Source organism: Peromyscus eremicus, chromosome 1, assembly GCF_949786415.1.
Source record: "Peromyscus eremicus chromosome 1, PerEre_H2_v1, whole genome shotgun sequence".
NCBI classification, from domain to species: domain Eukaryota; kingdom Metazoa; phylum Chordata; class Mammalia; order Rodentia; family Cricetidae; genus Peromyscus; species Peromyscus eremicus.
In genome coordinates, this window is record NC_081416.1 from 163727752 (window position 1) to 163753886 (window position 26135).

At 51.9% G+C, this 26135-nt stretch overlaps 2 protein-coding genes across 5 annotated transcripts; one reads left to right on the forward strand and one right to left on the reverse strand.

Annotated features, from left to right (window-relative positions):
* Positions 1 to 761: 761 nt before the first annotated feature.
* Prrg2 (proline rich and Gla domain 2) lies at positions 762 to 9025 on the reverse strand. Of its 3 annotated transcripts, none has more exons than XM_059278709.1 (7): positions 8900 to 9025; positions 7384 to 7535; positions 6560 to 6741; positions 6332 to 6371; positions 3150 to 3294; positions 1615 to 1743; positions 762 to 1238 (listed from the first exon to the last, which is right to left on the reverse strand). In XM_059278709.1, exons 2-7 carry the CDS (start codon positions 7466 to 7468, stop codon positions 1109 to 1111), a joined length of 711 nt encoding a protein of 236 aa, XP_059134692.1. In that variant the 5' UTR covers positions 7469 to 7535; positions 8900 to 9025; the 3' UTR covers positions 762 to 1108. The 3 variants fall into 3 exon arrangements, with proteins under 3 accessions (XP_059134692.1, XP_059134687.1, XP_059134678.1); XM_059278704.1 differs by lacking the exon at positions 8900 to 9025 and adding an exon at positions 8106 to 8500; XM_059278695.1 differs by lacking the exon at positions 8900 to 9025 and having other exon boundaries at positions 1122 to 1307; positions 7384 to 7554.
* Nosip (nitric oxide synthase interacting protein) lies at positions 5997 to 21919 on the forward strand. Of its 2 annotated transcripts, XM_059278682.1 has the most exons (10): positions 5997 to 6059; positions 6635 to 6846; positions 18087 to 18157; positions 18562 to 18667; positions 19193 to 19274; positions 20628 to 20787; positions 20869 to 20987; positions 21091 to 21278; positions 21352 to 21460; positions 21816 to 21919. In XM_059278682.1, exons 3-10 carry the CDS (start codon positions 18088 to 18090, stop codon positions 21885 to 21887), a joined length of 906 nt encoding a protein of 301 aa, XP_059134665.1. In that variant the 5' UTR covers positions 5997 to 6059; positions 6635 to 6846; position 18087; the 3' UTR covers positions 21888 to 21919. The 2 variants fall into 2 exon arrangements, with proteins under 2 accessions (XP_059134665.1, XP_059134661.1); XM_059278678.1 differs by lacking the exons at positions 5997 to 6059; positions 6635 to 6846 and adding an exon at positions 8224 to 9052.
* Positions 21920 to 26135: the final 4216 nt, after the last annotated feature.

A 26135-nucleotide genomic window follows, 5' to 3' on the forward strand; every position in this document is an offset into this window, starting at 1 on the left:
GCTCCCTCCGCTGCTTTTTTTCCTCCCTTTCTCTCTCTCTCTTTTTTTTTTTTTTTTTTTCTTTGCGGCCACCGAAGGCCCCGGGCGGGGGAGGGAGGGGGCAGGGACGGAGGGGCGGGCAAAGGAGGGGTGCAGCCGCTGAGCCAAGGAGGGGGGGTTCCCCCTGGAGGAGGGAAAGGGGGGAGGAGGGACCCCGCTGTCTCCGCCTTTGCCCCGGCGCTTGCAAGAGAGAAGGGGGACGCGCGCTCGGGAGGGGGCGTCCCGGACGGCCCCGGAGTGGGTGCAGGCACTGGGTGCTCGCTCTTTCGCCGCCGCCGCCGCCGCCTCCTCCTCCTCTGCGCTCACGGTGCAGCCATCTTTGCACAAGGCGGCTGGGGGAGGGGGGAGGGGAAGGGGGGCGGGCGGCGGGGTGTCTGGCTGCGCTCCGCTTCCTCCCACAATCCCGTGCAAATGCAAAAAAAAAAAGAGAGAGAGAGAGAGAGAGAGAGAGAGAGAGAGAGAGAGAGAGCGCGAGAGCGCACTAGCGGAGCCTGGGAGAGAGAGCTAGCGCGCGAGAGAGCTAGCGACAGAGAGAGAGAGAGAGAGAGAGAGAGAGAGAGAGAGAGAGAGAGAGAGGAGCATAGCGGAGCCTAGGGGTGTAGGGCACAGCGCCTGTACAGAAATCCAGTTCGCTCCACCACGCGCAGATGAGCGCAGGAACGGGGTTCAGTTCATTTGCATTTTTATTTTTCTCGAATAATTTCAATTTGGGGATTTGTGTGTGTGTGTGGCGGGGGGGTTCTTTCTCTTCCTTTTTAAATTTCTTCCTTTTCCAAAAGGTTTTTAGGTAGATAGCAGTTCAGCTCAACTCCATTTCCCCGGGTGCAACACAAGCGTGACACCTTTTCCAGCACATAGCAAATGCGCCCTCCACCTTTATGCTGGATTACGAACCGCCCATGTGGGGAAATACACGAAGACGGGCGTGTGCACGGGCCTGCTTCTCTGCGTGTACGCTCCCCGCGACACGGTGAGGCGACAGTCAAGTCACGTCTTGTCCGAGTTTCAGGGCCGGTGCTCAGGAAGGGCGGGTGCGAGGAGCAGGGGCACGGACTCGGCAACATGATGGTCAGGGACATGCGTGTATCCGTGCGCGGCGGAAACACGTGTGTCGTGATAGACGTCGGGTCCGACGACCCTGACTCTCCCACGCACACACTGAAGCCAGGGAGTCGAAGAGGCCCAGCGACTTCCGGAATCTGCTGTGAATCAGGGCACAGTTCGGGGAGCCCGCGCTCGGAGCAAGTCTTCAGTGAGGCCTTCTGAGGCTACCCGGGGTGGGGGTGGGGAGCGTACAGTTGCAGAGTCAAAAAAGCCCCCTCCGCCAAGACCACACCGACCCGCCCTTGGCGCTTCAGCCAATCCTGAATCCTGTACGCACAAGCCCCACCTTCCTGAAAAGCTGCACTCTTGCGAGGCTGGTCCACGCCCCTACAGACAATTGCGTAGGGCCCGCCCTGCCCTGCAAGCCCCGCCCCTTGTAGACTTCCCAAAGCACCAAGCCCTGCCCCTGGGGGACACGCCCCTCCCACGCGTTGCCTTCCTCTGCACTCTAAACCCCCCCCAACCTCATACCTGGAGTAAGGGGGTGGAGGGGCGTCGTGCACCCCAGAGGCTGCTAGCGCCTGCTCGTAGGTAGGGAGGCCTGGGGGTAAGGGTGGAGACAAGGGCGTCGGGGGACTCAGGGGGCTGATGAGCCCTGTCCTGGAGACAGAAAAGGAGTGGTTAATATAAAACCTACCTTGAAGTTGGGCTCAGCGTTTAAGAGCACTGGCTGCTCTTGCTGAGGACCCAGGTTCCATTCGCAGCACCCACATGGCGGCTCATAACCATCTGTAATTCCAGTCCCAGGGGTCCGATGCCCTCTTATGACCTCTGATTTCGCCAGGCATACATGTGGTATACATACATACATACATACATGCATGCAAAACACCCATACACATAAAATAAATCTTTACAAGAAATAAATGAGAAACATACAAGACCAAGGGGTTACAGACTAAGACTCCTAAGTCTTAGTGGGAAGGGACAGAGGTGGAAGGGAGATGGCCCAGAAAAGTGCCTCAAAGGACAGCCTGATGGACATAGACAGGTAGACATGAAAATGAACCTCAAATGCACACTCTCATCCACAGAAACATGGGTGCACCAAGGTAACAGAAACAGCAGGTGGACAGACACCAGGGACAGACAAATTCGGCAGGTCCACACAGACAGGAACAACACAGAAACATTTAGTTTCAAAATTTCCCAAATCCACTCTTTTAAGCAAGGTTGCCCAAGCTGGCTTCAAAACTCCCAACAATCCTGCCTAGCCTCCCAAGCATTGGGATTGCATGTGTGAACCACCCTTACCCGGCTTCCAAATCCATTCTTTTCAATTTTATTTTTATATTTAAAGTAGTTATGTATTCTGTGAGTGTGTGTATGCACACATGCCCACACACAAATGATGGTCAGAGGGCAGCTCAGGGGAGTGTTTTCTCCTTCCACCATAGGGTCCTTGTAATAGAACCCAGGTTGTCAAGTTTGGGGGGCACCCAGGAGCACAGGCACCCCCACCTCCCAGCCCTTCAAGGGCTGCCTTTGCACAGGCATTGCACTACTCACCTACACCTTCACTTCTCTTTTCACATTTTATTTTGAGAAAGGTTCTCCTTAAGTTACCCAGGCTAGCTTTGAACTCACATTGAGGTGAAAAGGTCTTGAACATTTTTAGAGCCTCACCACGATACCCGGCTATAGCAATCAGACACCCTGTGAGACTCTGCTGGTGTGAAAGACACATACACAGCTCCCAGCTCATACAAACACGTGCTGCGACCTGCATGCACTGCAAGGACGATGCCACTGGCAGCTGTGGACCACAGCCTACCCAGGAACAGCCTTACCACTGGCAATTTGTTCAGTGATGACCTCACTGGAACCTGGTACTCAAAAGACAGGTAGCAACTTCACACAGATTTTCTCTCCATAGGCCTGTGGCTCCAGACTCTTCATCACTGGTCTCCTGCCTCAGACTTCAGCCATTCTCCTCAGATCAAGCCTCCCCCTCCCATTTCCTCTCCATTTATCTCCCACATTCCCTCCTCCTGAAGACCCCTTACTCTTGCTGACAGGACTCCCGGACTCTGAGTCGGCGCCGACGTCTGTAGTGCAGATACCAAAAGGCCCCCAAGCCAGCCAACACGATGAGCAGGATCCCAGAGGTCAGTCCCACCGCCAGGCCTGCGACATCTACTCGTCCACGCCCTGTGGGTAGAGGGTACCACTGATCGGGGCTACCACTTCCTCCAACATCTCAATTCCTTTCCCCAAGGGCATGGGCTAGAAAGCAAGGCAGAGAGACCTGAGCTCCCTTCCTGCTCCTGTGGCCCCAGGCAACAAACACTGGAGCTTTCTAGAGTGTCTGTTTTCTGCTGTGCAGAATGGGAACATGAACCCTCCCAGGAGCTCTTGAAAACTCATTGAGATCTGAGTAGGGAGTGATGGCCCAGGCCTGTCCTCTCAGCTACTTGGGGGCGGGAGGGGGTCCTGAGGCTGAAGGATAGTATGTTTGAAGTCTGTGTGACAGTGAATTCAAGGTCAGCCTGGGCAAGTTAGCGAGACCCTGTCACAAAGCAAGAAATGAAAAGAGAGTTGAATTTGGGATGTACTTCGTGGTAGAGCAGTTGGGCCGCATACTCACGGCCCTGGGTTCATCCTACCACTGGAGAGGGAAGGGAAGGAAGAGGATTCATCGCAAACACATGAATGTGTATCTTCTACTTAAACTGAACTGTTAGTGTAGCACAAGAGGAGATGCCACCCCATAGGATTTACAAGGATAATAACGGATAAATTGGAGGACACACTGAAATATGGAGGTGTCGAACTTATATGGCGCTGTGCCTGAGGTGCAGACCCCATCAACAAGCTAAGGGAGTAAAAGGAGACTTCAGCATCCCTGCCCTCAATATAACTTTGTTTGCTTTTGGCTCTTTTTATTTTCAAATAAGTTTATATACTTTTTGTCATGCTGGCGATCGAACCTCTAGGGGTTTTGTTTGTTTTGTTGGTGGTGGTTTTAGTTTTTCAAGACAGTGTTTTCTCTGTGTAGCCCTGGCTCTCCTGGAACTCACTCTGTAGACCAGGCTGCCTGCCTCTGCCTCTTGAGTGCTGAGATTTAGATGTGTGCCACCACTGTTCCAATGAACTTCTAGCTTCTTAAAAGATTTATTTTATGTGTTATGTGGACCACTCGTGTCTGGGGCCATAAGAGGTCAGAAGAGGGTGTTGGATTCCCTAGAACTGGAATTGATGATTGTGACCATTAGGTAGATGCTGGAAACTAAGCCTAGGTCCTCTGCAAGAACAGCAAGTGTTCTTAGCCCGAGTCCTCTCTCCAGCCTCCTGTTGATTTCCTAAATAATCTATTTTATTATTTTATTTGTGTGTACGTGTGCAGGAGGTAGGTGCACATGTGTGTGGGTGCTCACAGGGGTCAAAGGAAGACACTGGACCCTCTGGATCTGCTAGAGTTATCACCCGTTGTGGGCAGCACCCAACTAGGGTCCTGGGAACCACACTCCAGTATTCTGCAGCAGCAGCAAGCACTCTGAAGTGCTGTGGCATCTCTCTGGCCCTCCCTGCTGATATATATATATCAGCAGGGAGAACAGGATCTGTCTCCCCTAAGGCTGAGGATTTCACAGAGGTAAGAACTAGTGGCTGGCTGTTCTGCTTCTCTGATCTTTCAGTTTTCACCCTGAAATCTGGCTCTGGGTTTTTTATTAAAAGACCATCTAAGATTTGAACAACATCTGTGTGTGTGTGTGTGTGTGTGTGTGTGTGTGTGTGTGTGTGTAGTGACCACCTTGGATGTTTTCCCCAGGAGTCATACACCGTTATTTTTTTTTTTCACTTAATTATTTATATGTGTGCATGTATGTGTGTAGAAGTCAGAGGACAACTTCCAGAAGTCTGTTCTCTCACTCTACCAAGTGGTGTCCAGGGACTGAACTCAGCTCATCAGGCCTGATGACAAGCACAGCCACCTGCTGAGCCGCCTCACTGGGGCTGACATGTTCTCTGAGAAAGGTTCTCTCATTAGGAGGGGAGGGGGGCAGACCTCAGTGACTTAGGCAGGCTGGCTACCCAGGGAGCCCCACAAACCCTCCTGTCTCTCTTCAGTCCGCCAGCATGCTCAGCTTTTCCTGTAGATTCTGGGGATCGAACTCAGATCCTTGGGGTTGTGTGGCAAGCACTTTACCAATGATCCATCTCTTCAGCCCTGGGTTTTGTTTTGAGACATGGAGTCTCAAGCTGGCCTCGAACTTGATATGTAGCAGAGGCTGGCCTTGTACTCACAATCTTTCTGCTTTGGCCTCTGGAGTAGCTGGGATTGAAGGGCCAAGGTCAGGGCCATCTTATCTGGCTACCTCTTGCTTTTAGCTTGCAGTGAGAAGACAGGGCTTCCAAAGTCTGGCAGATTTCAGGTGATCCAAGGAGCCACTAGGCCTTGCTAGGATTGTAGAAACGGAGCTATCTCCCCTAGCAACCAGTTCCACTGTGAGGACTCCAGCACAGACCCAGGGCCTGTTGCTAAGGTGCATCCACCCCTAGCAACCAGGCCATGAGGGGGTGGGGCAGCTGGTGCCCAGAGGGGGGTCCTCCAGCTGGGCAGGAGGCCCTGGTCCTCCAGCTAGGTACAGTTGCTAGGGAGAAGGCCTCCTTAGCAACGAGGCAGGCTGTGGCTGGCATGGGGCTGTGGGGGGAGGGGAAGCCAGCCAGGTAGTGCTTCTGGCTTCCTCTGTCTGGCCTGGCCAGGGCCCTGTTGCTAAGGAGCAGCCCCCCTTAGCAACAAGGCTCAAGCCAAGATGTGGGCTTCAGAACTCAGAGGAGGGGCTGGGGTAGGCAAACTGGACAGGTGAGAATGGCCAGGCTTCCTGCCCTAGCTCTGTTGCTAGGGAACAGCCCCATTAGCAACCAAGATGCAAGCAAGGGGCTGGGGCTCTAGAGTCTAAAGAAGGGCCCAAGTGAGTCTGTCCTTCTGACAGTCCCCATGAAAATAACCCTTCCGTCCATGTACCCACCGACATGCTCCCCTCCTGGGGCCTTGGGCCCTACTGTGAGTGTGAATGCAGTTGTGCTGGGTTTCTCAGACAAGGGCCATCATGAAAAGGGAGGGGGCACCTTGTCAGCCATCTCTGGGCAGCATGGGATCTGAGAGAAGGTGGTCCTTGTATGTGTGGAGGAGACGTTGGATGGAACTCCAGGGCTAAGGGTTGCTTCCCCGAGTACCACTCACCTCCCTTGCCATTGTAGGTATAGCTTTCCCAGAAGCGTTCCTAGAAGGATTCGAGGGGAGAGAAGGGAAAAGAAGCAACTAGACATGGAACAGGCCCCCACAGCCAGTCCACCCTGATATCTGAACCCCAGGGAGGTAAAGAGGGAGGTGAAGGCTGCATGCCTAAGGTCCTCAACACCTGGGGAAGGCAGAGAGGACCTAGACGCCAGGGTCCTCAGAGGCTCTCACCGTCAGTGTGTTGTCCTCAAAGTATTCCCGGGCCTCCTCCCAGGAACACCTCTCCTCTTGGCACTCTCGTTCCAGGTTTCCGGGGGTCAGCAACTCCAGGTCCCAGTGGTTAGCCCGAGGAATCCGCCTGTGGCCAACTAGGAAACTCTGGGCATCCGGGGGATCCAGGAAGATGTCAAGAACTAAGGACATCAGGGTCAAAAGCAGAGAGGCCTTAGGATTGAGGACAAAGAAGATAAAGAGCTACGGAGTTCTGAGGGGTGAGGGCCAGGTTTGGAAATCCCCAGGTATGAGAAGGAGGGCCACGGTCTGAACAATTGGGTACGAGGGAGGATGACTGGAGTCTGGCAGTCTATTTCCGAAGGAGGAGGCTGGGGCTTGGACTTATGGGTCTGAGGGAAGAGACTGGGGCCTGGACCCTTGGGTCTGAGGGAGGAGGGCTGGGGCCTGGACCCCTAGGTCTGAGGGAGGAGGCTCGGGCCTGGACCCCTAGGTCTGAGGGAGGAGGCTGGGGCCTGGACCCCTAGGTCTGAGGGAGGAGGGCTGGACCTGGACCCCTGAGTCTGAGGGAGAAGGGTGGGACCTGGACCCCTGAGTCTGAGGGAGGAGGGTGGGACCTGGACCCATGAGTCTGAGGGAGGAGGGCTGGGCCTGGACCCTGGGTCTGAGGGAGGAGGGCTGGACCTGGACCCCTGAGTCTGAGGGAGGAGGCTGGGGCCTGGACTGGGTCTGAGGGAGAAGGGCCAGGGTCGGGAAGCCAGGAGGTATCCTGATAGAGGAAGGTAGAAATTAACCCTTTGCAAGGCTTTTCCCCAAACACTCACCTTGGTTCTGCTCTCCATGAGGTAAGGTGTCCAGGCAGGTGGCCAATCCCATATAGACTAAGAGCAGGGAAGGATGGCCCCTCATATTGTGTGGACTCGCAAACGACAGATGCCTCAGCAGAGTTCTGAGGCAAGGACCCCCTGCCTGGACTCTGCAGTCAATGAATGAGAGAAAAAGTGAGCACACAACCTGCATCCCATGCGAGACACCACAGTCTGTATCAACTCATCTTACTGTTCAAAACAGGCCGACTACTCCTGTCATGGTATAGATGACGAAACTCTGTCACCAGGTGGGAAGGTACTTGCCTATTGTACCAGGAATTCGAGCGTGAGAGGAGGATCTCAGGGATGACAGTGCCCTAATGATGAGCACAAAATTGGTGCGCTCTCGTCTACCCCTCTGTTGTATCCACAGTACCCATCGCAGGTCTGACCCATAGTAAGCATTTAAACAGGTTCATCTTCAGGCCTGATTCCTTCCAACCCGGCAGATTCCATTACAAGTCAAACTCCCTCAGCCTGTTGCCTCATCCACCCTCAGAGATCAAATATTACAGGACAGACGAGGTCCTAAGTTTCTAGGCCTGAAGAAGGCTTGAGGGGCCAAGGGGCCCGGACTCCAGGGCCTAGGGTCCCAAGTTTCTAGATCCCAATGGTGTGGAGAGTCTGGACACCAGAGCACTCCACCCTCAAGTTTTTCTGAAAGCATTATTCCTTACCTGCCCAGACCTGGGAGCCCTGCCTCTCTTCTTTAATGAAGACCCCCCTGGGTCAGCAGTAACCAGCTGTGAAAAAGGGTAGGGGAGAGGGGAGGGGAGAGGGAGGAGGAGGGGTGCTTCACCTCCGTAACTAGGCCCAATCCTGGCTTCTAGCAGGGGGCGGGGCTACTGATTACCTGCTCTGGGAGGGACTCAGGTAAGGGACAAAGTACTTAAAGGAACCTTAGGACCAAGGGCTTCAGGGATACAGCCCCACATAGAAGCAAGGCTTTCCTACTCTAATGGAGGTATCTAGGGGACTTTATTAGAGTCTTCCCCTCTCTCCTTTCCCAGTCGGGTCTCTCCCTACAGACAATTTGCTTGGCAGAGCCAGGAAAAGAAATCTTGGGTCTCTGGAGATCTACAAACTGGTGGGAACGGAATGCTTTGGTTCCTAGAATAATTGGGCGGTACCACATTATATCTATTTCCGGTGGGTGACTGACTTGAACAGCTTGGCCTCGTGATCTTTTGACTATTGCTCTTTCTATAATATGAGGAAAGAAGAGTTCTCACTTAATCGTCTCTTAAGATGCAACAGGAAAAATAAGTATCTATTTTGGAAAATGGGTATCAGACTCTCTGGGCGAAGGAGTTAGTTCTTAAACTCAGACTTGAAGAGACTCAGAGTAACTGCCCCACTCTGCCTACTGCAGGCTAAGCTGTCTCCGATACCCATGCCACTTTCGCTCACCGGAACCTTCGAGTTGTCACTCACGTTTCCGGGGGGTAGAAGAGAAGAAGAAAGGACTTACCAAGCCGGGTGAAGCGCCTCCGCAACTAGGGGCAGTGTTATTTCCGGTTTCTACTGCCGAGCGGAAGTAGGAGGAGTGGAGGGGAAAAAACAGTACTCTTTTCCGGTTCGGGGCACAGTAGAAGCAGCGACGGGTCGGATAACCGTTTGTGAGGTGAGCTGCAGGTGGTGTGGGGTCGCGTCGTTAAGCTCCCTTCTTGTGGGTGAGGTATCTGAAGTTCCGAGGGTCACAGGATAAGATTTCTAACTTCGACTTCCTGGCAATCATTAATAGAGCGCTCTGTAATCACCGAGTTGGAAGCTGAACTACATCTCCCAGCATGCCCTGCAATATATGTCATCCTCATCCTGGGAGATCTTAGAAAATGTAGTTTAGCTGTGGAAAAGCGATCCGTCCCAGTGCAGGGTGAAACGTGGGCCTCCCCGGATTAGTGAGAGTTGAGGCAGGATTCCTTAATCTGGTTCAGTTTTCCAGACAGTGGTGAGGAGGGCAATGAGCAGTAGTGGATGAGGCCCTGAAGGAGCCTTGAAGCAAGTGAAGTTTTATTTTACTTGAGACAAGAGTCTTTCTACGTAGCCCTTGCTGTACCAGGACTCACGATGTAGTTCAGGCTGGCCTCAAACGCACAGAGATCGCCTGCCTCTGCCGCCCCAGTGTTCAGGTTAAAGGTGTGCACCACCACGCCCAGGCTCTTATTTTCATTTATTTGTTTATTTTTATCTTGTTTTGGGGAGTTTTTGTTTGTTTGTTTTTTAAGACAGGGTTTCTCTGTAGCTTTGGAGCCTCTCCTGGAACTCACTCTGTAGCCCAGGCTGGCCTCGAACTCACAGAGATCCTCCTGCCTCTGCCTCCCGAGTGCTGGGATTAAGGGCGTGCAACACCACCGCCCGGCCACATTTATCTATGTATCTATCTATCTATCTATCTACCTATTTATTTATTTATTTATTGGTTTTTCGAGACAGGGTCTCTCCGTGTAGCTTTGCGCCTTTCCTGGAACTCACTTGGTAGCCCAGGCTGGCCTCGAACTCACAGAGATCCGCCTGGCTCTGCCTACCGAGTGCTGGGATTAAAGGCATGCAACACCGCCGCCCGGCTATTTTTTTATTTTTATTATTGTTTGTTTTTTGAGACAGCCTTGTGTAACAGCCCTGGCTACCCTGGAGCTAGCTCTGTAGACCAGGCTGGCTTCAGACTCACAGAGATCCTCCTGCCAATACCTCCCAAGTTCTGGAATTTAAGACATGGGCTACTCGGCGATTATTTTATTTTTTTGAGACAGTGTCACATGCAGTCCAGGGTGGCATTACATTTCACTATATATCTCTATAGGGAGATTAAGATTTATTTAAGCCAGGTGGTGGTGGTGCACACCTTTAGTCCCAGTACTGGGGAGGCAGAGGCAAGGCAGATCTCTGTGAGTTCGAGGCCAGCCTGGTCTACAGAGTGAGTTCCAGGCAGGATAGGCTCTAAAGCTACACAGAGAAATCCTGTCTCGAAACACACACACACAAAAAAATTATTTAAAATGGGTATGGTGGGCACATCTTTAATCCCAGCACTGGGGAGGCAAAGGTAGGTGGATCTTTCAGAGATTGAGGCCAGCCTGGGCTACACCTGATGTTCCAGGCCAGCAAGGGCTACATAGTGAGACCCTGTCCCAAAAAGGAAAAAAAAAAAGATTTGTTTATTTTTATTTTATGTGAATGAGTTGGGGTTTTTTGTTTGTTTTTGAGACAGGGTTTCTCTGTGTGACCTTGGCTGTCCTGGAACTCACAGAGATCCACCAGCCACTGCCTCTGAGTGCAGGGATTAAAGACGCAGGCCACCACTGCCCAGCTTGAATGAGTGTTTTGCCTGCCTGTGTGGTTGCACACCACTCGCATACAGTGCCTACAGAGGCCAGAAGAGGGCTATCAGATCACCGGAACTGGTGTTGATTGGGACCTGCCAGGAGGGTTAGGTATCATACCCAGGTCCCAAAGAGCAGCCAGTGCTCTCAGCCAGTGCACCGTCGCCTGCCTCTTAATTTGTTTTGTTTGTTTTGTTTGTTTTGTTTTGAGGCGGGTAGCCCTGTACTGAAAGTATAAAGGTGCAGTCACCACTCCTAGCTCATGTTGCTCGTATTTTCAGTAAGCAGCTTTATTGGGGTATAATTTCACATAATGTATACTTTGCCCACTTAAAGCAAACAATTCAGCGGTTTGTAGTATATTCACAGAGTTGTATAGACATCACCACTAACAATTTTAGAGCATGTTCTCTGGGTGTGGTAGCACACACCTGTAATCCCTCGAGTTCCAGGGGATCTAATGCCCTCTTCTGGCCTCCATGGGCACCAGGCAGGAACCTGCTACACAGGCATAATCACTCAGTGGTAGAGGCAGCAGAATTAGAAGTTCAAGGTCATCCTCAGGCTGCAGAAAGAATCAGAGGGCAAGCTGGGCTAAATAAAGTCCTGTCTCAAAACAATTTTAGGACATGTTTAATAACTCCAAAAGAAATCCTGCCCCACATCCTTGACCACTCCTTCTGTCTTTCCTACCCCCAGTCCTTGGCAGTCTCTACACTCCTGTGAGTCTGCCTTATCTGCACATCTCTCCTAAATGCAGTCATACAGTATGTGGGCTTTTGTGGGGCTTCACTCGCTCGGCATGCTCTTTCTAGGCCCCTCCATGTTACATCCCGATGCTTTGTTTGTGGATGAGTAGTATTCTGTTGTATGAGGTGGGCCACATTTCGTTTCTCCACCAGTTGACGGCCTTCAGGATTGTTTCTGCTTTTTGGCTGTCTCAGGTAGTGCCACTGTGAACATTTGCATAAAAGGTTTGTGTGGATGTCTTCTCAGTTCATCGGGAGTAACGTCTGTGGTCAGGGTCTGTGTTGATCTTCCTCCTCACGTTGATGTGTGTGTGGCTTCCAGGTTCTCCACCTCTCATTCTCACTTTTTTTTAATGATTTGTTTATTTATTTTTGCCTGCATGTATATCTGTGTGAGGGTCCTAGGTCCCCTGGAACTGGAGTTACAGATGGTTGTAAGCTGCCATGTGGGTGCCGGGAATTGAACCCTGGTCCTCTGGAAGAGCAGCCAGTGTGCTTAACATCTGAGCCATCTCTCCAGCCCCCCATTCTCACTTCTTAACTATTGGTTGGTTACATGTGGTTAAAATAGTAGGGTGTGAACTGGTTCTTCATTATGGTTTTCATTTTAATTTTGAGAGCATGCTCGAGTGTGTGTGAGTGTGTGTGTGGGGGGGTGTGTGTGTGCTGGGGATGAAATCCAGTGTCTCTCTGAGAGTATTTCAGTGCCCACAGAAGCCAGAAGAAGCATTGCATTCTCCATGGAGCTGGAGTTACAGGTAGTTGTGAGCCGTCAGACATTAGTGCTGGGAACAGAACTCTGGTCCTTTGCAAGAGCAGCAAGTGCTTTTAATCTCTGAGCCATCTCTCCAGCCCCAGTCTTTGTGTTTGGTTGGTTGTTTGGTTGTTGGCTGGTTTGGCTGGTTTTGGTTTTGTGGATACCGTGTCCCCTCAGTTCAGCTTTGTTCAGAAGTTGCGCTTTTGTAGGACCCAGTTGGAGGAGATTGGTGTTCTCATAAAAGGAGGGGTAAGTGCAGGGATGTGGCTCTGTTAGTGGAATGCACCTAGCATGTGTGAAATCCTGCATCCCGGCCCAGGATCCAGTAAACTGATGGTGATGGTGAAGACTTGTTACTCCAGCACTCGTGAGGTGGAGACAGGAGAAGGGACATTCAAGGTCATCCCTGGTTAGGCAAACTGCTGAGGTGCCTAGTTAGCATATCAAAGTAGACCTGGCAGGTTCTTCCAGCATCCCTCAGTCCCATCAGTTCCTGAGTACTGCTGGCATAGCCCTCCCTCTACCTCTCCAGCCCAGTGGCTGGCTGCCCTTCCTCCGGAGGCTCCCTATATAATCCAGACATTTTGGTTACCCACCCATTTTGGCTCTAGGCCTCCTGGCTGCTGCACCTGGTTTCCCTCTCTTCCCTCTGCCTTCCCCTCCCCGTCTCCCACATGGCCCAGCTCAGTCTGGTCATGTCCACTCTGGACTCGCCCAGATGTTCCTGCCTCTGACTGTGCTGTCCCACATCTATAGTAAACTTTCTCCTCCATCCTAGGAGCAGTCCTTTCCTTTCCTTTCTTTTTCATTTCCTTTTTTATTCACCTAGCAAGTTTGGGGCCAACCTGGGTTAATGAGATGGTGCCTCAGAGGACAGCCATCTGCAAAGCAGGAGTGGGGTCATCACCAATACCATAGTACTGATAGCCATGCTTGGACTTGCAGTCCCCATGAGAAAGTGACACACACCTGTTACCCCAGCCCTTAGGAGGCCGAGGTAGGGGAATTTCTGTGAGTTCAAGGCTAGCCTGAGCTACAGTGTGAGACACACACACACACCTCAAAAAGGACAAAAAACAAATTTTTTAGTTTAAGTGACCTGCTGTGGTGTCCAGTGGCTCTGCAGTGGGGGGTGGGGCTGGAGCCCCTGCTACTAAGCTACATTTTTTCACATTCTGTACCACTCCCTGGCTCTCCAGTCCCCATAGTCTTCTCTCTCGATGGCAGCCACCCACAAGCAATGCCTGAGTCAGGCACCAGAGATTGTGAAAGGCTGCTGTCCACATCCCTTACCCTCCTCCATGACAGAGTGTGTGGTTTGGGTTTTATCTTGAGCCCTTCTGAAAAGCTCCTTGTGTCTCTAGCTTGTGTTATTTGGGGGAGGCCGTGCTAAACCTGTACCCTACCATTAAGCTAGGTTTCCAGTGCTGGGTCTCCGTTTTCTCACGTGTAAAGTGAGGAAAGCGTTAAGAGACCCTGGAGGAGGACTTGGAGTGAAAAGGCAGGCTAAGGTATAGATGACATAAAAATAATATAAAAATATAATATATACATAAAAGCACTAAAATTGAGATAGTGAGGGGCGGGGACCTGACTCAGAGGCAGAGCGCATGCCCCGCTCTAAGACTACACTAGCTCCAATCCCACCACATACACACACACACACACACACACACACACACACACACACACACACAGATGTCAGACAAATGCACATGTGTCCATTTCCTTGGCCTTCCGAGCCTCCAAAGCTTCTAACTCCCCTGTGGCCTCAGAAATTAAACTGAGGGGATAAAATAAGAAGGGCAAATCCCATAATACCAGAGATGGGGTGTGGACTTCTGAAAGGTTCTAGCACTCTTAGCAACCTCTTTTTTTTTCTCTTAATGTGCATTAGGGTTTTGCCTGCATATGTGTCTGTGTGAGGATGCCACAGCCCTGGAACTGGAGTTACTGGAGTTACAGATAGTCGTGAACTGGCATGTCAGTGCTGGGAATTGAAATTGAACCTGGGTCCTTTGGAAGAGAGGCCAGAGTGGCCAGTGCTCCTAACTGATGAGCCATCCTCCAGCCCCTTAGCAGTCTCTTGAATTCTAGATCTCACCAGGTCCTCTGCTCTAAGCAGGCAGCTTCCCTTCTAAGCCTCAGCAAAGGAGACATTTAGCAGACAGACAGGAGAGTGTAGCTGTGGTACCACAGCCTGTGACACCAGGCCTGCAAGATTGACATGTGGGCTGGGTGTGGTGGCACAGGAAGTTCTCTGGGACTTCGAGGCCAGCCTAGTCTATAAAGTGACCAGTCTCAAAAAAAAAAAAAAAAAAAAAAAAAAGCCGGGCGGTGGTGGCGCACGCCTTTAATCCCAGCACTCGGGAGGCAGAGCCAGGCGGATCTCTGTGAGTTCGAGGCCAGCCTGGGCTACCAAGTGAGTCCCAGGAAAGGCACAAAGCTACACAGAGAAACCCTGTCTCGAAAAACCAAAAAAAAAAAAAAAAATTGTCCTGTGGACAGAGATCAGGCAAGTCCGTCCCCCTCCCCCCAGCGGAGGACAGGACCTTGCGCTTGCTAGGCAAGCACTCTACCACTGAGCTAAATCCCCAACCCCGGCAAGTTCTCTTTTTAAAGTTAATTGTTATCTCTGTGTGCATTCATGGTGTGCGTGTGCACATATGTGTTGTGCATGATGGGGGCACTGTCACAGCACACAAGGTCGGAGGACATCTTTGTGTCTCCTTCCGTGTTGACATGGTTCTGGAACCCAGGACATCAGGGCTGCCCCAAGTGTCTATTACTCATTGTACCGTTGCTGTCCTGTTACATTTTTTTAAATCACATTATTTACTTGTTTGTGTGGATGTATGTTGTGTGTGCACACAGGCATGTATGCCACTACACTTTTGGAGGTCAGAGGACAACTTGCAGGAATTGCTTCCTTCTTTCCATCATGTGGATCTGTAGACAGATTTTTCTTTGGGCCGCCAGCTCCTAAAAACACGCCACGGAGACGTATTAATATGAAAGCTCAGCCTGTAGCTTAGTTAGCCTTGTCCCGCCAGCTCCTGTAACTTAACCCAGTTAGAGTGATCTCCGTGTTGTCTCGTGGCTTCTTACCTCTCTTCCATCTTGCTCCTCCGTTTCCTCTCTGTGTCCTCTGGCGTCTCTCCCATGCCTAGATTCATCTCCTCCAATTCTTTCTCTGCCTAATCGCCTCCTGCCTAGCTAGTGGCCATTCAGCTCTTTATTTAACCAGTCAGAATGCGCCTTGGCAAAGACACGTGTTCACAGTGTACGAAAAGATTGTTCCACAGCAGGGGTCCTGGGCTTGAACTCAGGGTCCCAGGCTGCAGCGAACCCTTTCCCCTTGAGCCGGCTCACTGCCTGGCCAGTTTTCTGATTTGTTTTGTTTTTCTGTTGGTATTTTATTTGTTTGTTTGGTTAGTTGGTTGGTTTTTCAAGACAGGGTTTCTCTGTGTAGCCTTGGCTGTCCTGGAACTCACTCTGTAGACCAGGATGGCCTTGAACTCACAGAGATCCGCCTGCCACCGCCTCACTGGGCTGGTGTTGCTGTTGTTTTTAGTTTTTACACTTCTGCGGGCTGGAGAGATGTCTCAGCTTTAAAGGCATTTGTTGCTCTTGCAGAGAACCCAGGTTTGATTCCCAGTACCCACATGGCAGCTTGCAATCATCTGTAACTCCAATCCAGACCTTCATTTGGCCTCCAGAGTCACCAGACACACACAGGTGGTGCATAGACATACAATGCAGGCAAAAACCCATGCACATAAAATAAAAATAAATAAGTTTTTAGCAGGGTGGTGGTAACACACGCCTTTAATCCCAGTACTCAGAAGGCAGAGGCAGGTGGATCCCTGAGGCCAGCCTGGTCTACAGAGTGAGATCCAGGACAGACACCAAAACTACACAGAGAAACCGTGTCTTGAAAAACCAAAAAAGAAAAGAAAAGAAAAATGCCCCTGGGGCCTGGAGAGATGACTCGGCAGTGGAGGGCCAGATTTGGTTCCCAGCACCCCCTCCCCCTTCCCCGTGTCAGGCAGCTGAAACTTCATCTCCACCTAGGCACCTGTGTGTCAAAACGTACACACAGACATATACAGACATAAAATCTTTAGAGAAGATGCCTCCCTTAGCTGTTCCTCCCACTTAAAGAGGAGTGTTTCACCAACCTAGCAGAATCCTCTACCGCAACGCAGCCAAGAGATGCCAGCCAGCCAGTGCCAAACAGTGCTCAGGGTCAAGGCAGTTGGCGACTAAGAATAAAGCAGGAACTTGCCGTAAGGTCACCGGAGCAGAAACCCGGGGGCCTGGGAGCGGGTGTGAGTGAGAGCAGGCGGCAGGTGCTAGAGGATTGGGGGCTGGGAAGATCAGCGGAGGCTTGGCAGGTAGATGCCAAGGGCAGGATGCCTCTTCTTCATAGACAGACCTGTTTGTTTGCAGTGGATGGAATGTGGCCTTCATGCCTGCTGGACTGACATTCTTAACAATGAGCTGCATTCATAACAATATCTTGCCCAATTGCCTAGGCTGTGTGTGGTGATATTTTGTTTGTGATCTAACAAATAAAGCTTGCCTGAAGATCGGGGTGCAGAGCTAAGCCACTAGTTAGCCATAGAAGCCAGGCAGTGGTGGCGCACACCTTTAATCCCAGCACTCCGTAGCCAGAGGCAGGTGGATCTCTGTGACTACAAGGCTAGCCTGGGCTACACAAGATTGATTCAATCTAAAAGAGAAGCAGAGCCAGGCAGTGGTTGCACACACCTTTAATCCAGTACTTGGGAGTCACATGCCGTTAATCCCAGCACTAGGGAGGTGGAGGGGATATGGCTGGGCGGAGAGGAATATAAGGCCGGAGGAGACAGAAACTCATGGCATTCAGTCTGAAGATTCTTGGAGATGGGATCTAGTCCCCTTTCGGCTGAGGATTTCATAGAGTTAAGATTCTCTAGTGGCTGGCTGCTCTGCTTCTCTGATCTTACAGCTTTCACCCTGATATCTGACTCCAGGTTGTTATTTTTGTTTATTTATTTATTTTTGTTTGTTTGTTTTCGAGACAGGGTTTCTCTGTGTAGTTTTGGTGCCTGTCCTGGGTCTCGCTCTATAGACCAGGCTGGCCTGGAACTCACAGAGATCCTCCTGCCTCCACCTCCCAAGTGCTGAGATTAAAGGCGTGTGCCACCACCTCCCGGCCCAGGTTTTTATTATTAAGACCAATTAGGATTCGAGCTACTACAACTGTTCTTGGATACACTCTTTAGCCCAGACTGGCCTTTTTATTATATTTTATTATTTATGTGTGTGCATGTGAGTGAGTCTGGGCATGCATGCCTGCTTATGGGGGAGCATCCATACAGCAGCTCACAACCACCTGTAACTCCAGCTCCAGAGGCTCTGTCGCCCTCTTCTGGTCCCTGCAGGCACTCCATGCACATGATGCATATTCAAACAAGCAGGCATACACATACACACATAAAATTTTTTTAACAGTCAGAGTCTCCACAGACAGTGGAGTGTGTAACCAGATATCCCAAAGATCATTGGTTGACTGGAACAAATGCCCATGGCGGTGGTGGCACACACCTTTAATCCCAGCACCCAGGAGGCAGAGGCAGGCGGAGTTTGAGGCCAGCCTGGTCTACAGAGTGAGATTCTGTCTCAAAAACAAAAGGGAGTGGCCTCGTGGGGCCTGGCTTCCCCTCCTCCCTGCATCAGCTGTGTACTTGTACAGCACAGTACTGCTGCTGGGTTGAACAAGCTTCTGGGGCAGGCTACTGTGCTCGCTCTTTGTGAGTGTCCTGGGATCCCTTTGTTCCACAGGATGACGCGGCATGGTAAGAACTGTACTGCAGGGGCTGTCTACACCTACCATGAGAAGAAGAAGGACACAGGTACCGTCTTGGGGACCTCACTCTCGCCTCAGGTTTCCCCCTGGGGGGGGGGGTATGGCCGTTTGCTGCTCTGTCCTAGTCTTCCTGTCGTTGCCCCGTGTGTCCTAATGATGGTGACCTCGGCAGTGTGGCCCTTGTGGTTCATCTAACACGTGCATCCCCTGTCAGTGCCCTCTCCTCCCAACTGTCCCCAGATACCACCTTTGCAGAAGGAAGGCTGAGAACCACAGTGGTTCCCACCCCAGGAGAGGGAGCCGGCCATGAACCTCTTCCTCCCTGCCCCACTGTGAGGGGATAAGGCTGGCCTCGCCATGTCGTTCTCGGGTTCCACTCAACCCCCACATTTCCTTGGGAATTTGGTGAAAGGCATGTCCCCATCCGTCACCACCTTTCTCTGTCCCCAGCGGCCTCAGGCTATGGGACCCAGAACATCCGACTGAGCCGGGACGCTGTGAAGGACTTTGACTGCTGCTGTCTCTCACTGCAGCCCTGCCATGATCCTGTGGTCACGTGAGCAGGGGAGGGGCAGCTGGGGTGTGTGGGGTTCAACCTCTCAGAGCTCAGAGCTCCTCCACCACGGTGGAAAGACTGCATTGCTAATAGCTGGGGCTGGGCTCGACAGCCTGCAAGAAGCTCTGGGTTCATCCCCAGTGCCACAGAAAACCAGGTGTGATGCCCACCTGTTAGAGTAGCACTTAGGCGATGCAGACAGGAGGATCAGAGGTTCAAGACAAGCCTCAGCTACATAGCAGTTTAAAGCTGACTTGAACTGCAAAACACCATGTCCCAAAATAAAATGAAAAAAAAAAAAAATGGGCTGAAGGGAGTACTATGGAAGATGTCATCTAAGGATGTTTAGTGGTACCCAGGATGGGGAGTGAATATGCTTTGTGGTCCTTAGAGTAGGGAGTGGATGGATACTGGACTGAGGATGCTCCATAGTGGTACCCAGAGTGGGGAGTGAATGGCTAGAGAAGTGAGTGGATGCCATCATGTGATCAAGTCCAGGCCTCTGTTTTCCCCGTCCCTCTGCAGCCCAGATGGCTACCTGTATGAACGGGAGGCGATCCTGGAGTACATCCTACACCAGAAGAAAGAGATTGCCCGGCAGATGAAGGTAATAAATAGGTCCTGAGGAGAAGACAAGGGACCCAGCGGGGCAGTTTCTAATCCCAGCTCCTTTTCTCGAGGGGCCTTCACTGATGCTGGTCTCTTGCCTGGAGCACCGTCCAGTCCCATTTCTCTCTAGACGTTTCCAGGCAGCGTCTGTTGACCACCTGCAGGCCAGGGCCTCTGGGGTCCACCCGCTCACCCTTCTCCAGGAACCTGTCAGCCCTGTGCCCCACACCCTCTGCTGTGTGTGCTGGACACACCCTGCAGGAGCGGCCTCCCTTGCCCTCCTCAGCTCCAGGCATTTGGCAGAGGCTTGTGATGCAAATGGACGCCATCTGTGGGTCTCAGCCTTGTCTCTGAAATGGCCACCGGTGTGAAATCAGGGCACCACAGAGCAAGTGGGAGATACAGATACGGTTTCTCTAGGTGCTCACTGTGACCCAGGCCCATCCCTCCAGGGACAGGCATGCTGGGTGTCTAGGAGGTGTCCTTTATTTCTGTGTGGGGCATACCGTCTGGCTCCCCTTCCTTCCACAGTCTGGCTTTCTTGCACTCAGGACACACTGAGGGCTTGTTGCTTTTTGTTTGTGGCTAGGGATGGAACCGAGGGCCTCACAGGCCAGACACTTGCTGCTCTACCCCTGCTTTCCACCTCTGGCAGCTCAGCATGCTCAGCGCCCCACTCCCCAGCTTCCCCAGCCTCTGTGTCCTCCCCACAGCCCAGTGGGTAGCCAGCCGCTCCCTCATCATGGTACCCCTGTTGGAGGCTTCGTGGACTCGGGCATGGTTACTCCTGACACCTGCTGGTGCCAGGCAGGACTGAGCAAGGAGCATGCCTTGCCTACTCTGGTCACACACTGTACTGCTTACGGACCTCCAAGTCCAGCCCCTCTATGGCAGGACGGTTCCCTGGCCAGCCAGCATGCTTTATTGAGTGCTTCCTGAGTGCCCATCAGCTTCTAAGCACTTGAGAAACTTCGCCATGGGGCTGTTTGCAGAGTGCTGGCTTAGCATGCACGAAGCCCTAGGTCCCACCCCCAGTGCCACGTGACCAGATGTTATGACTTGATTGGCAGAAGATGAGGAGTTCAAAGTTACCCTTGAGTTCCAGGCGGCCCTAGGCTACTTGAACCCCAGTCTCACCTTGAATAGGGCCTCTCAACAGGAGGACTGTGAGTCCCACACTGTCTGAGTAGGAGACCAGGGGCTCAGAAATGCCAGGCCACCTTACCAGGTGCACACAGAAACATCACCTGTTGCCAACCCCTGCCAGAGTTGGCCCATCCTCCCATTGGTGGATGGGGTAGATACCAGGGTGGGCGGCTGGGATGCTGAGCCAGGCCCCTCTTCCCTCCAGGCCTATGAGAAGCAGCGAGGAGCCCGGAGGGAAGAGCAGAAACAGCTTCAGCGAGCTGCAGCCCAGGACCAAGTTCGAGGCTTCCTGGAGAAGGAGGCAGCCATCGTGAGCCGGCCCCTCAACCCCTTCACCCCCAAAGCTGCCGCCTTACCCAACACAGGTGACAAAAGCACCTGCCCTTGGCCAGGGGTGTTCAGGGGTGGCTTCCTGAGGTGTGTACCCCAGCTTCTCCCTCCCACAGATGGCGAGCAGCCAGGGCCCAGTGCGGGTCCCCCAGGCAAGGACAAGAACAAAGCGCTGCCCAGCTTCTGGATTCCCTCGCTGACGCCTGAGGCAAAGGCCACCAAGCTGGAAAAACCAGTGAGCTACCAGCGTCCCAGCCTCGTGCCCCTTGTGCCCCTTGTGCCCCTTACACGATGACCCTGGTCTTCCTCTTCCCTGTTGACCCTGCCTCTGCCCGCAGTCCCGCACCGTGACCTGCCCGATGTCTGGGAAGCCTCTCCGCATGTCAGACCTGACGCCAGTGCGTTTCACACAGCTGGACGACTCTGTGGACCGCGTGGGACTCATCACACGCAGTGAGCGCTACGTGTGTGCTGTGACCCGAGACAGCCTGAGCAATGCCACGCCATGTGCAGTTCTGCGGCCCTCGTGAGTGGGGTTGGGGGAGAGCCTGGAGGGGCCGGAAATGCCGCAGGGCTGACCTCTGCCGTCTCCACTGCAGTGGGGCCGTGGTCACCCTGGAGTGTGTGGAGAAACTGATCCGGAAGGACATGGTGGACCCCGTGAATGGGGACACGCTGACAGAGCGCGACATCATCGTGCTGCAGCGCGTGAGTTGCCAGTACCCCACCCCAGTCGCCCCCACCCCAGACTGCTGGCTAGTGTCACACCCTGCCCTCTTCTCCTCCCCCACTCCTCCCCATGTCGTTGTCATTGTCCCCGTCTGTCCGTCCGTCCGTCCATCCGTGTGTGGGTGTGGGTGTGTGTCCCGCTTCACACTCTTGGTTCCCCACAGCACCTTGTGTTCCTCTTCCTGTGCACCCCTCCATCCTGGGACTTCTCCCCCTTTGTCAAAGAAACCTCCCCTGTCCCTGTCCAGTCTCTCCTGTGTCCCAGGTCCCCTCCACGACTCTCCTGGAGCACAGTCCTCCAGGCTCCTCCAGCTTGCTCTTCTCCCTCCTCCAGGGCGGTACCGGCTTCGCTGGCTCAGGAGTGAAGCTGCAGGCTGAGATGTCTCGGCCAGTGATGCAAGCCTGAGCTGGGACCTAATAAACCTGCCTGTGAATGAACTGGATCTCTGGTGCCTCACTGTAGGCAGGAGGTGCAGAAGGAGTGGGAAAGAGTGGACTTGCAGTGTGGGTCACTCCAGTCCCAGCTGAACCCTAAACTCCTGGAAGCCGCCTCAGTCACTTTTGACCATGCAGGAACCCTGGTAACAGGAACCTGTCAATCTAGATCCTCCAGCCTCAGTCAGGATCTGGGAGAGGGCGCTCTACCCAGGAAGTGTGGGGCTCAGCGCATAACACACTCCCAAGCGAGCTACTCAAAGAGACCCCCAGACACGGACCTGCCCGCCATATGCCCTTAATTGCAGGACTCCCCTGCAGACCCGGCACGTGCCCACACTGCCTCATATACAGTCCTGCCCTCATCTCCTCCCCTGGAGAACGTCTCTGAAGAATCCCAACTTCCAGCCGGGCGGTGGTGGTGCACACCTTTAATCCCAGCACTCGGGAGGCAGAGGCAGGTGGATCTCTCTGAGTTCGAGGCCAGCCTGATCTACAGAGTGAGTTCTAGGACAGCCAGGGCTACACAGAGAAACCCTGTCTCAAAAAAAGAAGAATAATCTCAGCTTCTCTGAGTATGTCCAGCTTTCCTCAGTACCCTCCACCCCAACCCCCTGAATTGTTCAAGTGACACAGACCACCCACACCCCAACTCCACGTAAAACTCAGCTTCCTTTTTTCTTTTCTTTCTGGACTGGGAAGGGCATACACTAAGCAAGTGTTCAAGAGTTCTTATCTTTTAATTAAAAACACTTTGGTATGTGTGTCTGTGGGGAGGGGTTTGTGCACAATGCCTGTACAGGCCGTCATAACCGGTCAGACCCCCTGGAGCTGGAGTTAGAGACCATTTGAACAGCCTAGTCTAGATGCTGGGAACCAAACTCTGGTCCTCTGTAAAGAACAGTGAGTGCTCTTAACCACTGAGCCATCTGTGCAGACCCAAGTATCTCATCTTAAGGAAGGTGTGGTAGCCCATGCTTTTATCCCAACCCTTGGGAGGCTGAAGCAGGAGGATTGCTGCAAGTTTTGGCCTAGCCTGTGCTACGTAAGACTAGCTCATGCCTTTAATCCCAGCACTCGAGAGGCAGAAGCAGGCCTGGTCTACAGAGCTAGCTCAAGGACAACCAAGGCTACACAGAGAAACCTTGTCTCCAAGAAAAGACTGGCTCAAAGTAAGAACATACATATCTGAGTCCTTAAATCTGGGTAAATTCTTGACGGAAAAAACACTGGCTGCACAATGATGAAATGAATGTGGTAGAAAGATGTCTTTAGTATGTGGCATCTTGTATATTTATAATTTTACATCCTGTAAGTCTATTGCCAGTATTTAAAAATAAAGCAGATACCAGGCATGGTGGTATGTGCCTGTAATCTTGATCCTCCTGCCTTCACTGCCAACGTCTCACATTACCAGGGTGCATCAGGACACCCAGAACATTCCTGTGTGCATAATTTGCTGCTTTGTGTATTATTTTAATAAGATACTGTCAACCACAACCTCCCAAAGATTTGGAGGGCCTTTTGGCTTGTAACCACTAGAAAGCAGAATGCCGTCACCATTGAAAGGCTAAGAACTGGGTTTGAATTCCAGCACTTCTAGAAACAAAACATGATCGACTGGATAAAAATAGAGCGGCAGGGGCTGGGGAGAGGGCTCAGTAGTTAGAGTGCAGAGGCTGGAGGACCTGAGTTCGGATCTCTGGGGCTTGCTGCCTATCCACACCGTCCTGTCCTGGGTTCAGCCACAGACCTCTAAGAAGCAGTGTAGACAGTAGACACCCAGCACTGGCCTATGGACTCCACGTGGGGACACACAATAGAGACATACCTAAAGTAACCAGGAAGTTTGGAAAATGCAGAGCAACTGGGGAGTTTCCAATGTGCCACTTTTAGCCTGGGACAGGGTCAAGCCTTGCCAGGAATGACTGCCAAATGCCAGTGGAGAACGGAGCCAGACCTGGGGGTGCACACCTGTCATCCCAGAGTTCCAGAGTCTGAAGCAAGAGGATTACTTCAAGGCGAGCTGGACGGAAGGGAGGGAGAGAGGAAAGAGTGGGATGAGAGAAGAAAGCCAGGGAGGTACCCCAACTGTGTTCATTAAACTCTTAGCTGAGCCACAGGTACTGCGCGGGGTTCCCTCCAAAACGCCCAACAGGGCCTTAAAGCCTCGGCTAAGGTCTAGTAGAAGAACTGATGGTTACAGTTGGAGTTCCATCAAGTCAGTCAGCGGCTCAGCAGAAAGGAATGTGGCCGCTGGAGAAAGCTCTGCAGTTAAAAGAACTGGCTGGTCTAGAGGACCCAGCTTCTGTTCCCAGCACCCACATGGGGGTTCACAACCATCTGTAACTCTAGTCCCAGGGGATCTGACACCCTCTTCTGGCTCTTTCACACACGTGTGCAGGCCAAACACTTGTACACATGGTTTTTTGTTTGTTTGTTTTTTAATTTAAAGAAAAATAGTTTTCTTCTGGAGAATAAAACAGACTCCAGAGATACCACTGTCTATCTAAGATGGAGTGTGACTTGGGGTACCTGCCTGGAATCCCCAGTAAGGAACTGGAGTGTCATTAGAGGATAGAGCTCAGAACCTGGGTGCTAACCCTGGAACTGCCAACCCAATGCTATAATAAAAATATTACTTTGTTTGCTAACTTTAATGGTGGGAAGAGAGAGTACAAGAAGGCTGACCTGCGCACACACAAAATTTTCAAATAGGATTAAACTGTTTTGAGATATACCTTGCATATGTGAACAGATGGCCTAGGTGAGCAGCTGGATGATTTTCACAGTCTGAACGCCACTGGGAAGCAGCCCCCAGATCAAGAAAGAGCATAGGACTTACCAACCCATGGGTGCTTCTGGCACATTCCCAGAACTGGCCAGCAGGGGGCGCTCAAGCCATTCAGTTCCTTGCTAAGTAATTGTTCCTGCTCTGGAATACATAGCCTGAGGCAAAACCAATGAGTTTAGCAGGGCGCACTTGGGGATGTATATGGAAGCCCTTCAGTGCCACCACTTTTTCTGCAGGTGAGTGCCGTAGATGTTTTACAGTTTGGAGTCTTTAAGGAAGGCACTGGCATGGACTTCATTAAAAAATTCTGGGATCAGCTGGGCGGTGGTGGTACAAGCCGTTTAATCCCAGTACTCAGGAGGCAGAGGCAGTTGTTTCTGAGTTCGAGGCCAGACTGGTCTAAAGAGTTATAGGACGCCGGGCTGTGGTGACGCAGGCCCTTAATCCCAGCACTCGGGAGGCAGAGACAGGCGGATCTCTGAGCCCGAGGCCAGCCTGGGCTACCAAGTGAGTTCCAGGAAAGGCGCAAAGCTACACAGTGAAACCCTGTCTCAAAAAAAAAAAAAAAAAAAAAAGCTAAAAAAATTCTGAGTCCAATCTCAGGTAATCAGGCTTAGTAGCAAGCACATTTATCCATGCGCTGGCTAGTTCTATGTCGGCTTGACACAGGCAGGGTCATTTGGGAAAAAATAATCTTTTATTTCTTATATGCATTGGTGTGTGTGAGTGAGTGAGTGTGTGTGAGTGTGTGTGTGTGTGTGCATCAGATCCCCTGGAACTGGAGTTATATAAACAGTCCTAAGCTGCTAGGAATTGAACCCTGGTCCTTTGAGAAGAGCAACCAATGCTCTTAACCCCCAGCCATCTCTCCAGCCCCAGGAAGAATGTCAACTGAGAAAATGCCTACATAGCATTGGCCTGTGGGCAAGTCTGTGGAGCCTTTTCTTGATTGATGGGAAGTACCCAGCCCACTGTGGGTGGGGCCACCCCTGAGCAGGTGGTCCTGGGTGCTATGACAAAGCAGGCAGAGCAAGCCAGGAGGAAGAAACCAGTAAGCAAGGATCCTCCATGACCTCTGTCTCAGTTCTTGACTGTAGGTTCCTCCCCTGACTTCCCTTCATGATGGGCTGTGATCTGAAATAAACCCTTTCTTCCCTGAGTTTCTTTTGCTCACGGTATCTTATCACTGCAGTAGAAACCCAAAGACACCCGCTGAGCCATCTAGCCAGCCCCCGCCCCACCCGCCCATTTTTCCTGATTTTTATTTATTTATTTATTTATTTATTTATTTTTTTAAAGATTTTTTTAAATGAAAGATTTATTTATTCATTAGGTATACAGCATGTATGACTGCAGGCCAGAAGAGGGCACCAGATCTCATTACAGATGGTTGTGAGCCCCCATGTGGTTGCTGGGAATTGAACT

Coding starts and splice junctions, on each gene's coding strand:
- Nosip (XM_059278682.1), top strand. CDS start 18,088: ATGACGCGGCATGGTAAGAACTGTACTGCAGGGGCTGTCTACACCTAC. Junction 19,275..20,627: donor AGATTGCCCGGCAGATGAAG/GTAATAAATAGG, acceptor TCTTCCCTCCAG/GCCTATGAGAAGCAGCGAGG. Junction 21,461..21,815: donor ACATCATCGTGCTGCAGCGC/GTGAGTTGCCAG, acceptor TCCCTCCTCCAG/GGCGGTACCGGCTTCGCTGG.
- Prrg2 (XM_059278709.1), bottom strand. CDS start 7,468: ATGAGGGGCCATCCTTCCCTGCTCTTAGTCTATATGGGATTGGCCACC. Junction 6,372..6,559: donor TTGAGGACAACACACTGACG/GTGAGAGCCTCT, acceptor GAATCCTTCTAG/GAACGCTTCTGGGAAAGCTA. Junction 1,239..1,614: donor CCTCCACCCCCTTACTCCAG/GTATGAGGTTGG, acceptor GATTCACAGCAG/ATTCCGGAAGTCGCTGGGCC.